General features: G+C 38.4%; 1 protein-coding gene across 6 annotated transcripts in view; it reads right to left on the bottom strand.

The window, feature by feature from the left end:
* NCOR1 (nuclear receptor corepressor 1) overlaps positions 1-14,857 on the bottom strand; it is a 170,247-nt gene that overhangs the window by 29,334 nt on the left and 126,056 nt on the right. For all 6 annotated transcript variants that reach the window (XM_049776733.1, XM_049776734.1, XM_049776738.1 and 3 more), the window contains 9 exons: positions 14,075-14,195; positions 13,887-13,988; positions 13,089-13,189; positions 10,963-11,131; positions 8,042-8,182; positions 5,529-5,612; positions 4,448-4,704; positions 3,175-3,535; positions 400-627 (listed from right to left, as the gene is read on the bottom strand). In XM_049776733.1, coding sequence (XP_049632690.1) covers positions 400-627; positions 3,175-3,535; positions 4,448-4,704; positions 5,529-5,612; positions 8,042-8,182; positions 10,963-11,131; positions 13,089-13,189; positions 13,887-13,988; positions 14,075-14,195 — 1,564 coding nt within the window. The remainder of the gene's footprint in view (positions 1-399; positions 628-3,174; positions 3,536-4,447; positions 4,705-5,528; positions 5,613-8,041; positions 8,183-10,962; positions 11,132-13,088; positions 13,190-13,886; positions 13,989-14,074; positions 14,196-14,857) is intronic.

Below are 14,857 nucleotides of genomic sequence, written 5' to 3'. Positions count from 1 at the left end.
TTATAGTGCCCACTTTGCACACAAGAGACTCCGTTTCAATGGTTGGGATCCCAAAATAGGAGTAGCTCTCAAACCAATAAAATAGAATACATACAGGCTCAGTGCATAACCCTACAGAACAATCATACATGTAAATGGTAACCTTAAAAAAAAACAGGGGCAGGGCTTAAGTGATAACTCAAATGGCTTGGGTACATGCTTGCATGCAGGAAGTGTGAGTTTATCCCAAGCACCTCAAGGTCTTCCAAGCACCATGAGGAGTGACCCCAAGCACTGTGCTAGGAGAGGCACATAAAAAAAATAGGGGAAGGTTTATATTTTGAGGATTTAAGGAAAAAAGTTATCAGGTATATATTTTATTTCTCCTATCATATACAATACTTACTAAACTGTACTTACCAGGATCTAGAGCCCTGTGAAATGGCATAGCTGGATCCAAATGTGTAGGAAGATGGCTCCGATACACTTCTCCTGTTGTGCTGCCCCTATGATGGGGATCAAAAGGGCTGTGGCTTACTACAGAGTCTACCCCAGGTACTGGAGACTTCGCTGGAATACTTTCTCTTTGGGTAGGGGTCAGTGTTGATTTTCTTTCATGATTGGTAGACTTGCTGGAAGAAATTGTAACTAGGAAAAAGAGCAAATATCACAAATTCTTAGAAAAGTTGCCAGTAAAATATTTCTCAATTATTCTAATACAAATCATATTTATATAATATTTTAATTTACCCTTGTACTAAATAGTTAACATTTAATCTTTAAAAATATGCAAAAGTGGGCCGGAGAGATAGCATGGAGGTAAGGCGTTTGCCTTTCCTGCAGAAGGTCAGTGGTTCGGATCCCGGCATCCCATATGGTCCCCTGAGCCTGCCAGGAGCAATTTCTGAGCATAGAGCCAGGAGTAACCCCTGAGCAATGCTGGGTGTAATCCAAGAACAAACAAACAAACAAACAAACAAAAAAAGCAAAAGTGAGGAACTAAAATTAATGTTAAGATTCAAAAAATTAAGTTCAAATTTTCTGTTTGGGGGGAAGTTGAACCATGAGAGGGGCTCTTCCATGCAAAGCTCAGGGACCCTGAGACTATCCTAGGGATACTTAGCCAATCAAACAGGATAATGCTAGGTCCTAGTTCAGACCAGTGACTCACTACACTTGTGAGTGTTCAAGAGGCCACCAGACCTGGCAATGATGGGGGGTGTCTCTAAACTGATTAGGCACAGGTGGGTGAAGGGTATGTAAACTAGGGATCAAATTCAGGTACTATTGCATATAAGGTATTTACCGCTGGTCCCCCAAATTTCTCTTTAAATATTATTAAAATGACTAGTTTTCTGTATAATTTTCACATTCTAAATTTTTTTGGTCTTGGAACAAATTTCAATTTCCTCTTTGCCTATGTGATTCAGACTTATTGCCAATCAATCACTACAAATCTTCTCATTATATGTAGCTACATTGATAGTACAGTGGTTAGGACACTTGCAGTGCACACAGTCAACTCCAGTTCAATCCCCACATCCCATATTGTCCCCTGAGCCTGCCAGGAGTACCTCCTGAGTGCAGAGCTAGGAATAGACACTCAGCATCACCAGGTGTGTCCCCAAAACAAAACCAGCCAACAAAACAAACAAACAAACAAAAAATCCTTCCTCATTAACAATTCCTTCATATTTCAACCTCTTTTTTTCTAAACATATTTTAAAGTGAGGTTAGATTATTTCATCAATGTCTATCATACATAGCCAAACAATGAATAGTCATCACCTCAATTGTCTCAATTGTGGTAAAATACAAAAATCTTCAAATTTACCTTTTCTGAACACTATAATAAAGCTGGGTACCACTGTGATTAATTATAATGTTTTGATAATCTCAGCTTTGCCACGATCAAATAAATATGCTACGAAGGCAAAAAAAATTGTATCTTTTTCAAGTTTCAATTTGCTCTTATATGGATTGCTTTTCCCTTGTGCAGGACCATAATTCTTTGAAACCAAAGCCAGTGAGCCTGCAGCCTGAGCTGCAGTTCAGTGGTAGAGTACATGTTTTACCTATATGAGGTGGCCATGAATTCAATCTTTAGTACCATAAAAACAAAAACAACAAAAGGCAAAGGTATAGGGGCTAAAGTGCTTGCCTTTTACTTAGCCCACCATGGTTTAATACCAAGACTACATTATGATCCTGAGTACTGCCAGGAGTCACTGCTAAGTGTGGTTCCAATCCCCCTTCCACCAAAACAAACCCACCCAAAAAGTGAGGAAGAATAGCAAAAGAACTAGAAGATTTAAATAAGATTCTTTACCCTGTCTCTACACAGACACTTCCCTTTTCTCCTTCCTCCTTATAACACTCCTTTCCCACCATGTAAAAACATCCTGCTGGCTGTTACATTCATAAAGTGGCATAGATTTTTATCATATAGTTGCCAAAACAATCTGAGGCCCTTCAAAATATGTCTACTTGGGCTGGAGTGATAGCACTGAAGGTAGGGAATTTGCCTTGCACACAGCCGACCCAGAACTCACACAGGTTCGAACCCCGGCATTCATATGGTCCCCCAAGCCTACCAGGAGTGACTACTGAGCACAGAGCCAGAAGTAACCCCTGAGCACCACTGGGTGTGCCCCCAAAATGTATCTACTACTCATTTTAAATTTTATTGCATTTAATGAATTACTCTGAAGCGAGATTCTGCACTGGATATGGTGACTTCCAGAAAATATAGGATTAGTTGAAAAGCAGTATACTCTAAGAATATGCTTAGTTTAGCACATTCTTTTACTTTATACTTCACTTAAATATCAGGTATTCTGTCAACAGTTATGCCAACTTTTTTTTTTTTGTTTGTTTGTTTTTGGGTCACACCTGGCACCGCTCAGGGGTTACTCCTGGCTCTACGCTCAGAAATCGCTCCTGGCAGGCTCGGGGGACCATATGGGACGCCGGGATTCGAACCGATGACCTTCTGCATGAAAGGCAAACTCCTTACCCTCCATGCTATCTCTCCGGCCCCAGTTATGCCAACTTTTAACACAGCTGCATAGCTTCCATAACTGCAGCCAAGACTTACAGATTATGTGACAATTAAGCTAACAATGAAACATTTACCATTTGCTAGTAATGAGAAAGCAACAATGATTATGAGAGACAGCTATATGCATAACATACCATCAGATGTTCTGTTCATCATGGGTGAGCCTCTGGACATGGTGTTTTGATAACTCACAGGAGTTCGTCGGGCACTGGTATCATCATAGAGCCCTGGGCTTAGTTGTGCTTTGGGAACTTCATGCAGTGTTGACCTAAGAACGGAGGGGCCAGAGCTTACCACAGATGTATGCCGGGAACGTACTGGCTCACTTGCTTTTGCGTCATCATATTTTCCCCGTTCAACCACTTTTATATTCTCTGACACAATCTCCAGTGGAGGCATTCCACGAGGTAGTTTGCTGGGCCCCGTGATTAAGGATTTGACATTATGTTTGATTGCAGACTGACTTGAGTTGCTGTCATACTTTATTGGTGTACCCTAAAGAGAAAAAAACACGTTATAAGTAGTCTGTGGCACTGAAAACTTCCTGTCTTTATGTCTGACTTATATTAATACTTATATTATATTATAATTATATATATATTATATATTATATATATTATTATATATTATATTAATAACTCTCTATATAGATGTCTCAATTGAAAGCCAAATCCTTACTTACCTACCTTTCCACATTATATATGTTGCATTATAGAAACAATAAAAATTAAACATACATAAAACCTTTTTATTTAATTATCTAAGAAATAACTGATTTCATAGAATTATATATAGTTATTATGTTACTATAAAATATTCAATTGGGGGGCTGGAGCAATATCACAGTGGGAAGGTGTTTGCCTTGCATGCGTTCAACCTGGGACTGATCCAGTTTCGATCCTTTGGCATCCCATATGGCCCCTCGAACCTGGCAGGAGCAATTTCTGAGCACAGAGCCAGGAGTAACCCCTGAGTGCTGCTGAGTGTGGCCCAAAGACAAAAATGAAAACAAACAAAAATATCCAATGGGGCTAGGGAGATAACTGAAAGAATTGTAGCACATGCAATGTACCCAGTAGTCCTGAAATCTATTCCTGAGTAGCAATTAAGCATGTGCCACCTGACATTACTTTTTAAAATTCTTTTTTTCTTTTTTGGGTCATACCCAGAGATGCTCAGAGGTTACTTCTAGCTCTGTACTCAGGAATTACTCCTGGTGATGCACGGGGTAGGTGGCATACATATGGGATGCCAGGGGTCAAACCTGGTTGGCTGTGTGCAGCAAGGCAAGCACCCTGTTATATTGTACTAAGACTCTGGTTCCTCATTATTATTTAAAAAGCATTTTCCATAAATATTATACTCTGATGTGAAATCACTTATAAAAAAGAACCACGATCTAGTTACCTGGGAGATAGAACCTTCGATTATTGGCCTTGTGCTCTGGACCACTTCTGGAGTTTTTCGGTTTTCCTGAGTTAATATATCTTGTCGGGGAATCTCATGAATGGAACGCCCCATTTCCTTGATAGTGGTAATGCCATCATAAGGTTTTCCTTTGGTAATGGCACCTTCAAATGCCCGTATGGGAGGACTTTCCCTTTTAATCTGTTTGGGATATTTAAGGCCATCTTCAAAGCTGTCAGCTGTTGCTCTGGGAGTGCCTTCAAAAAATAAGAAGCCAAGAAAAAAAATTATTATATAACAATGACACTTAAAAGTTGTTAAAGCATTAATGTCGGACCAAATCAATGGGCTGAACACATATGCACTGCAAGCAGGAGGCCCATGGTACCACATGTCCCTGATCACTTCTGAGACAAATCTCTGGGCACCACAGGGTGTGGAACATACATACCCCTCTCCCCATACACAGTAAATATTGGAGCTGGAGAGATAGTGTACTCGGTAAGTGGATGTCTTGCATGTAGTCACCCATTCAATCCCCCGTGCCATATAGTTCCCCCAAGCATTGCTAGAGTTAACCCTAGATGCCCCCAAACACATCCTGGGTGGCCAACTGGTGGTGGTATTCCCAGGCACTGCAGCACTGTATCTTCAGTTCCTAACATTCTTGGTTGGCCAACAACTACTAGGAGGGTCTTCTGGAACTTCAGAGCATGGCTTGGAAGCCCTCCAACCCTCCGTAAAAGTAAATGTTACTTGCATTTTATCATAATTAAAAATTAGTAGTATCATGCAGCATCTAAAAAATATCTTTTCAAACAGATTCTCAGGTATGTATTGGTCTTCAATATACATCATTTGACAATAATAGAACGTTTTCACATAATGATATCTCATTGTTAAATATTAAACTTCAAATGAATTATACATAGCCCATAGGAGAATTATAATGAAGACAAACTACCTAATGTTTCAAAAGAGAAAATGTTTTGAAAAATAGATTTAATTCACCCTGCAAACTAACATCAAATTACTTCACCAGTGAGTAATGAATAAAAGCCCAAACAAGCAAAATATTTACCCTGCATTATGGAACCCGACAGCACAGTCCGTTCTTTAAGGTCAGAATGAGGACTTCCTCTGGGTAATGCTCGGCATATCAGACCTTTCAAAACCAGAAAATTATTAAAAAAAATAAACATAATGCATATGTACCTCAATGTATACATACTTTGTATTGTCCTCAATGTATACTTTTAATTTACAAAATTGGTGAATTGGTATCATATTTAATTTACAAACTACTCAGAAGAGTATTAAAAAAAATTAGAGTTTGAAACATTCAATGAGTTCATCCTTTTCTTCTGAAACATTTTCCATAAACAGCCACAGAAGTACTAAGGGTAAAAAATAACAAAATTTAATATCCCAATGCTTCTTTATCAATGAAAGAAAAGCTACAGCAGTACTGGAAATCATTTTTCAGCCTTGAACTGTATCTATCAGAAAGGAGAAATATGAAACACAAATATCTCAAAAATAAGAGAAACGCAGCTGAAAAATTAAAGAGCTATAAATTTAAATTTAATAAATTTATTAAGTTTTATTTAATTTATTTAAATAAATTTATTAGATTTAAGTTTTATATTACATTAACTATATACTTGACTAAATGACTAGAAGTAATTGCACACTTAATTCTAAAGACAAGGAAACTGAATTTCTTTTTAAAATTTTTTTTTTTTTTTTTGGTTTTTGGTTTTTGGGTCACACCTGGCAGTGCTCAGGAGTTATTCCTGGCTCCAGGCTCAGAAATTGCTCCTGGCAGGCACAGGGGACCATATGGGGCGCCGGGATTCGAACCGATGACCTCCTGCATGAAAGGCAAACGCCTTACCTCCATGCTATCTCTCCGGCCCCTTAAAATATATTTTAAAAGGTTCATTTTTATTTTTGGTTTTTGGGTCACACCCGGTTTATTCCTGGGTCTGTGCTCAGAAATCGCTCCTGGCAGGCACAGGGTACCATATAAGATGTCAGTAATCGAACCTGGGTCCGTATAAGGTTGGCTGCAAGCTAGGCAAATGCCCTACCTCTGTGCTATCACTCTGGCCTTAAAAAATTCATTTCTTGGAGCTGGAGAGATATTATGGAGGTAGGGCATTTGCCTTGCATGCAGAAGGACAGTGGTTCGAATCCCGGCATCCCATAAGGTCCTCCGAGCCTGCCAGGAGCGATTTCTGAGCATAGAGACAGGAGTAACCCTAGTGCTGCTGGGTGTGATACAAAACAAAACAAAACAAAAAATTCATTTCTTAGAAAATTACACAGGACTTTTAGCATGGAGGATTCCTACACTGTTTTTAGCATTTTTCTAAATTGACATCTGTCTCTGATTTCCTGATAAAATGAAGACTATAATCCCTTACTTTACAGAGGAAGAAACAGAAAGGAAATTCATCAAGAAAGGTTGAAGATAGGTATTTAAATATGTATCTTTGCTGTACCGACTACATCACTCTATTTCAATTAAAAACGAAGTTATTGGGGCAGTAGAGATAGCACAGCGGTGTTTGCCTTGCAAGCAGCCGATCCAGGACCTAAGGTGGTTGGTTCAAATCCTGGCGTCCCATATGGTCCCCTGTGCCTGCCAGGAGCTATTTCTGAGCAGATAGCCAGGAGTAACCCCTGAGTACTACCGGGTATGGCCCAAAAACAAAAAAACAAAAAACGAACTTATTAAAACAAAGTAATTAAAAACAAAGTTTTCTTGGAACTGAAATTTGCCTTACACGAGGCTGATCTGGGTTCAATCTCCAGCATCCTATATGATTCCCTGAGGAGGCAGAAGTGATTTTTGAGCACAGAGCCCAGAGTTACCCCTGAGCGCTGCCAGGCGTGACCCCCAAACCAGTAAAACAAAACAAAACTAAACAAACAAAAAACCCAAAAAGTTCTCACAATGAATGAATGAATTTATGTAGTATCAGGAATTAACCCAGGCTTCTACACATGTAAGAATATGCTCTACCACTGAGCTACAACCCTGGGCCCTGGATTACCTTTATTTACTTTTCATTTTGAGTCACACCAAGCTGTGTTTAGGGATTACTCATGGCTCTATGATCTATTCATCCTGGTGGTGCTCATGGAACCATATGTGGTACTAAGGAGCAAACCAAGGTAAGCTGCATGGAAGGTAAGTGCCTTACCCACACTATACTATCTCTCCAATCTGAATGACCTTAATTCACTTAACTCAAAAAGGACACTCTACAAATATATAAATATTCTTTTTATCTTTTTCTCACTCCACTCAGTTTTTTTTGCAGTACCACAGACTGAGTTTAGGTTCTCATAAGTGCAAAGCATGTACTCTAACAATGAGGTACATTCTCAAACCTATAACCATTCTGATAGTTATCTATATAGTATGACTCTATGTTTAATATTTATTTTCTCGGTCTGTACCACTTGATATATTTGTAGATGAATATAAATTTAAATATAAATATGTATCAGGATGCGTATATACAATCTAATTATATCTACTAAAATTTAACGTATCTATATAATATTTTGTAAACATTTTACCTTCTAAAGGTGCTGATACAGGAGACTCCCTCATCGATAACCCTTGCTTTATATTTCCTTCCACCGATTCATAGCTTCTTTTCAAACTAATTTCATGAGCTGTTCTTGGACTCCTTGTTCCTTCTCGGGTATTCTTAATATCTACAAAATAGAGAAACAAGAATTGCTCAGGCAGATTCCAAAGTCTGTTAGACAATGTTATATTAATTTAATAATCTTATCTTGTGATACTATAAATAATCAGTTAACCTATAATATACATTAGAGGTGCATTTCTGAGAATATCATAGTCATTGAGTGCCGGAGATAAATTAGGCCTACATACAAAATTAACAAATTAATTCCCTGTTCTCATGAAACCTTTTAATAGGCATTAATAGGCATTAGTATACAACACAATATATACTTAAAAGGAGAGGTAGATTTACAATACCCTAAAAGGTGGGAAAGAAACTTCTCACTTAAAAGGTTCAGGAAAGGTTGCTCTGAAAAAGTAATGCTTACACTGAGACCTAAATGATATTATAGAGAAGAGGTGGTACAAGAGAAGGAAACAGCAAGCATGAAGACCTCAATGCAAGAAGAGAGTACAGGGGCCGGGCGGTGGCACTAGAGGTAAGGTGCCTGCCTTGCCTGCGCTAGCCTTGGATGGACCGCGGTTCGATCCCCCGGTTTCCCACATGGTCCCCTAAGCCAGGAGCGACTTCTGAGCGGATAGCTAGGAGTAACCCCTGAGCCTCACCGGGTGTGGCCCAAAAACCAAAAAAAAAAAAAAAAAAAAAAAAAGAAGAGAGTACAGAATATTAAAATAATTTAAGTTTAGTAAACGGCCAACCTATAGAATGGAGTTGGAAGAGTAGGATTTGGGTGAGACAAAGAGGCAGTAAAGGACGATCCAAAAGGATTAAAGAAGTGGGAAAGAAACAATATGAAGAGGTATGAGGTATCATATAGGTAGAATAGGTATCATATAGGGACAATGAAGCAAATCATACAAGCAGTAAGTAGAAAGTCAAAGGAGCAATACATTGTATAGTTTTGGACATGAGTAAGCATTGAAGGCAGGCCGATCATTTAGACAGCTACTGGATTAGCCAGATAATGCAACAAAAGCAAAAGAGGGGAATACAAAAACATGAATATATTCCAGAGACTTTAGGAAATTGGATGTAAAAAGAAAAGTTAGGATGACATTCAAATTCCTTTTTCTATTTGTTTTTGTTTTTGGACCACACCGGTGGCACTTAAGAGTTACGTCTTGGATCTGCACTCAGAAATCACTCCTGGCTAGCTTGGGGGACCATATGGGATGCTGGAGATTGAGCCCAGCAAACGCCCTACCTGCTGCACTCACTGTATATTAAATTTTTTCTCCATTAAAAAATACATACATGCTAGAAATGTTAACACAAGAAAGAAGGAAAAAAATAAGAAGGTTACTATACCAAGAAGTTTTTCTGTATCAGGCACTGTGTGCTGACATATTTTCTTTACATTTGAAGAGAAAGATAACCAACCATATTACCAAAGAGTAATTAATTTGAGTACTCAAATCCAGTACATCACTTGGCTTTTGTAATATTCCTATAATAATCTTATAATATGGGGCTGGAATGTTAGCAAACACAGTGAGTTGGGGGTTTGCCTTGCACATGGCCAACCCAGGTTCAATCCCTGACATCAAATATGGTCCCCGGAGCCTGCTATGAGTGATTTCTGAGCATAAGCACCACTGGGTGTGGCCCCAAAACAAAAATCTTATAATATTACAGGAAAAACAGTTTAATATATTAAAGGCAGTATTTGCTTACAGGCTTTAAAATAATTTTATCTGCATTCAGAGAGATAGTATAAGTGGTTAAGGCATATGCCTTACATGCAACTGACTTGGGTTTGTTTCCAGCACTGTAAAAGCCTGAGCGATATTGTATCTCAAGTTATCTCACTGCAGAGGGTTAACAGGGTAGCATTGGGTTGAGGAAGGAGACTTTTAGGAAGAGGTACGAAGGCTTCTTAAGCATTTTTTGGGAGACCTCTTGCCTTCCTAAAAAATTTTTTAGGAAAAAGTCATGTCTTTCCTGGATCATCAGCTACTTATTCTGAGCTCATAAAAGTAATTCTATTAAATATTCTTTTTTTAGGGCCGGAATGATAGCACAGTAATAGTGCATTTGCTTTGTACTTGGCTGACCTGGGATGGAACTGGGTTTGATTCCCAGCATTCCATAAGGTCTCCCGAGTCTGCCATGAGCTATTTCTGAGCACAGACAGGAGTAATACCTGAGCGCCACCAGGTATGGCCCAAACAAAACAAAACAAAACAAAACAAAATTCTTTTGTTTGGCTAAATCAACTGACATATAGGGCAGTTACTATGGACCCTGCACTGTTAATCACTTTTACGGTTTTATTTTATATTTAACCCTTTCAACAAAGAAGAAACATGGGAAGAGGACGACAATTACTTGAGGAACAAGAATCTGTGTTTTACGCACCCACTTAAAATTTGAGGTTAACTTAAGCTAATATGAATGTACATAGAAATGTAAAAAATACTATGCCTCTAATGTTAAAGGAGTTACATAAGTTTGATGGCTTTAGATTGCCTTGTGTGCTGTTAAGAAATATTAAAATGTGCTACAATCTGGGGACTTGAGGGACAAAATAATCGCACATGGTTTCTGTTTTATTTTATCTTAACGTTCTTTGGCTGAAAGTTCAAAGTTAAGATATCAGCAAGGGGACTTCTTCTGAGAATTATGTTATGGGTGATTGTCCTTCCACTGTAACTTTACCTTGTCCTCTTTCTTTGCATCTTTTGTTCTCATAATTCAAAATAAAAAAATTAAAAAAAAAAGAATCTGTGTTTTAAGACATGCATCATGCATATATGTAATCCAGTGTATATATGTAATACTTACTGTCATATGATAAGATGTGTCCACTTTTACCTTCATAAATAACATGGCCTTTAGATGCAGCTTCTTCTCTGCCTTTCTCAGGACTGTTTTCTTCAATAGGAATTCTTGAAACGGATCCCTTCACCAAAGCTTCAGTAGGTATGCCAGCTTGAGATAGCGCTGGGGTACCCTACCATCAAATCAGACAAAAATATCAAAAGTGTCATTCCAGTGTAGTAGAAATGCAAGGTGTTCGTTCAGCAATTTAGCTTATTAAACTAAGTCAGATCAACCCACTATCTTTAACGAAGAAAGAACAAGCATATAAAGAAAAACTGAATTGTTAAGTTTTTTTTAAAAATGTATAAATAAGTCCTTCACCTTAAACTCTACCATAAAAATTTTTTAAAAATACTTGTAAGAATGTAAGTTAAATCAATTTTGATCCCGCCTTGAAGTCAAACTACTATGAAAGGCACTTTACATTCAAAATAAATACTTGTCTTGAGACAAATTGTAGCAAATACAAAAGCTTTTTCAATTTTTTTATGAAAAAATAAAAACAAAAACAAAAGAAATGAAGTTTGAGAATACAACTTCCTTTTATATTGTGGTAAGAGGAAACTGGAATTTCCAACTGGCAAACTGTATGCTAAACCTATCAGTAAAGGTGGAAATGAAACTCAGCTGCCTTCATTATGTGACAAGAATTCAATGTAGTTAGCATCTGAATGTTCACCATCCTTAGTCATCTCTAGGTTGCTTATTGACCTGGCTCATTCCCTAGCATCTGGTATGACTGGCCAGAACACTGTTAGGCGTAATCTTTTTTCTTTCTTTTTCTCTTTTTTTTGGGGCCACACCCAGTGACGCTCAGGGGTTACTCCTGGCTATGCACTCAGAAATCACTCCTGGCTCAGGGGACATATGGGATGCCAGGGGATCAAATGACGGACTGTCCTAGGACAGTTGCATGCAAGGCAAGCATCCTTTCATTGTGCCACCACTCCGGCCCCCCTTCTTCTTTTAAATTGATATTTATGACCGCTAGATGAACTCCTTCCAGTTCTTTTTCTTTTTTCTTTTCTTTTTTTCCCCAACAAAACCACATACCTTGAATCATCTTGTTCTGCCCTCATAAATTGAGGGGGTGGGGGGAATGGATGGTACTAGGACCGAACAGTTGTATGATAAACATTGAATGGATATAAAAAAATGATCACACTTAAACACCAAACCCAAAGTCAACGGCAACAGAATCGATACCCAATCTAACAACAAGCTATGCACAGAAGGGACCAGTTACACTAGCAGTCTGGGGAAGCAAAGGAGGGAGATAAGGGATGCAAGCTGGGAACAAGGGTGGAGGGAAGAACAACACTGGTGGTGGGAAGGCCCCTGATTCATTGTCACTATGTACTTTAAATATTACTGTAAAAGATTTGTAATTCACTTTGGTCACAAAAAATTATTAAAAAAATAATATTGTTTTACCTAGCTCACACTGTCTTTCTATTAACAATCCAGAAGCTCTAGAAATAAAAAGAAAAATTGGGGCTGGAGTGATAGCACAGTGGGTAGGGCGCTTGCCTGGAATGTGGCCAACCTAGGACCAAGCTGGGTTCGATCCCTGTCATCCCATATGGTTTCCCTGAGCCTGACAGGAGTGATTTCTGAGTGCAGAGCCTGGAGTAACCCTTGAATACCACTGGGCATGGCCCCAAAACAAACACAAGATTAAAAAAAAAAAAAAAACACCAGTAATATGCATTAGCATTCATTTCTTCTAGAAAAATTATTATCAGGATAACATACTTCGATCAAAAGTACAAGTTAAGCAATGTGAATATTCTGCATTAAACTAACAAGCTCCCTGATTATGCTAAGGCCCTGGCACACAAACTTCCTAGATTAGAATGGTTCCTCGGTTTTAGTTTTCAAACAGGAATGCAACAAAATCACTGGAGGGAAAACACCTTGTTGAACTTGCTCTCACTTATATACATGTTACATAGTTGAAAGCATGTAACAAAAATCCAGTCCCACAACCCAAAACAATGAATAATATAACCATTGATAATATATTTGAAAAGAAATCATTTTCTCATTAGCTTTTGTTCAGTATAGGTAGAATGATTCTAACTTACTTGAGTAATAGAGCCCCGTAGGGATGGCATACTCTCCACTGAAATTTTACTGGTTGGAGTTCCTCGTGTTATACTTCCTTCTTGAATAGCTCCTGTGGTACCTAATTAAAACATTACCATTAGAAAGTTATAACCTGTCCTCAACCCCTATGGGAAAACAAAACTCAATTTCTTCTTAGGAAGGGAAGAGAAGGGGGCTGGAGAGATAGCACAGCAGTAGGGCACTTGACTTGCAAATAGCTGCCCCAGAACGGACCTGGTTCAATCCCCTGCATCTCATATGGTCCTCAGAGCCTGTGAAGAGCAATTTCTGAGTACAGAACTAGGAGTAACCTAGTTTTTGGGTGTGGCCCAAAATCCAAAAAAAAAAAAAAAAAAAAAAAAAGGGAGGAGGGAATTGCAATGAGTATAGGATTTAGTATTATTGAAATTTGCTTTTAAAATTATATGGCAAGTATTAAAACCTGAAAGTCTGAATTTCAAAGTTTTACATCTTTTAAACAAACTTTTTTGTTTTGTTTTGTTTTGGGGTCACACCTCGCAGTGCTCAGGGGGTACTCCTGGTTCCATGCTCAGAAATCGCTCCTGGTAGGCACGGGGGACCATATGGGATGCCAGGATTCAAACCAATGACCTTCTTCATGAAAGGCAAACACCTTACCTCCATGCTCTCTCTCCGGCCCCTTAAACAAACTTTAATTTAGAATTTAAAGGCTGAAATCTCATAAATAAAACATTAATCATTATCAAATTTAGTAAGCCAAAAGCTTAATATTTCTGCCAAAGGGCATATTTTACCTCTGACTACACCTTCATGCTGGGCTCTGACCAATAAACCTTCAGGCTGTGAGTTTTGGCTTCGAGGAGAAAATTCTTCCTGCTTGATGTATGGAGCAGTAGCTACGAAGTAAGGCAATCAAGTGCTGAATTACTGACTGTGAAATGCTAGAAATACAAACACATTCTTATCATATTTACTTTCTGACCTGATTTTGCAGCTTCCTGTTGACGGGGCAGTCCAAGAGAGATAGAGCCCACTGAAGGCTTAGTTGTTTCTTGAGAGTACGAAGCCTGATTGTGAGAAGTCAAATAAGTGCCAGGTGTTCCCTAAAAATAAATTTAAAGTTAAAATAACACTATGTTTTCGCAATGTTAACAATTAAGTTAACGTTCACATCTTCAGAAAACTTATACCCCTGGAAAATCTGAACTTTAGTCAACTTTAAAAAATGCAAAGAGAGTTAGACCTTCTGAAATAATCATAAATTTTATGTATATATTATGTGTTAGCAAATATATAAATAAAGCAAGTAATAGTACACTAAAAATTCAACCTATTGCATTTATTCAGTACAATGGTATGATAGAGTGACAGTAAAAATAGAAGAGTAAGGCTTTCCAAAGTCTCTGCTCTATAAAGCAACCAGAAACACAAGAATCCTTTTTTTTTTTTTTAATTTGCATTTATTTATTTATTTATTTATTTTGTGGTTTTTGGGTCACACCCGGCAGTGCTCAGGGGTTACTCCTGGCTCCATGCTCAGAAATTGCTCCTGGCAGGCACGGGGGACCATATGGGACGCTGGGATTCGAACCGATGACCTCTTGCATGAAAGGCAAACGCCTTACCTCCATGCTATCTCTCCAGCCCCACAAGAATCCTTTTGAAGATTTCTGAAGTCTTGGGACCGGAGTCATGACACAAGCAGTAGGGCGTTTGCCTTGCACGTGCTGACCTAGGATGGACCTCAGTTCTATCCCCCAGCATC

Source organism: Suncus etruscus, chromosome 7 (genome assembly GCF_024139225.1).
Source record: "Suncus etruscus isolate mSunEtr1 chromosome 7, mSunEtr1.pri.cur, whole genome shotgun sequence".
Classification (NCBI taxonomy): Eukaryota; Metazoa; Chordata; class Mammalia; order Eulipotyphla; family Soricidae; genus Suncus; species Suncus etruscus.
Note: the sequence above shows the minus strand (reverse complement) of the source record. Positions and strands in the feature narration are given on the sequence as shown.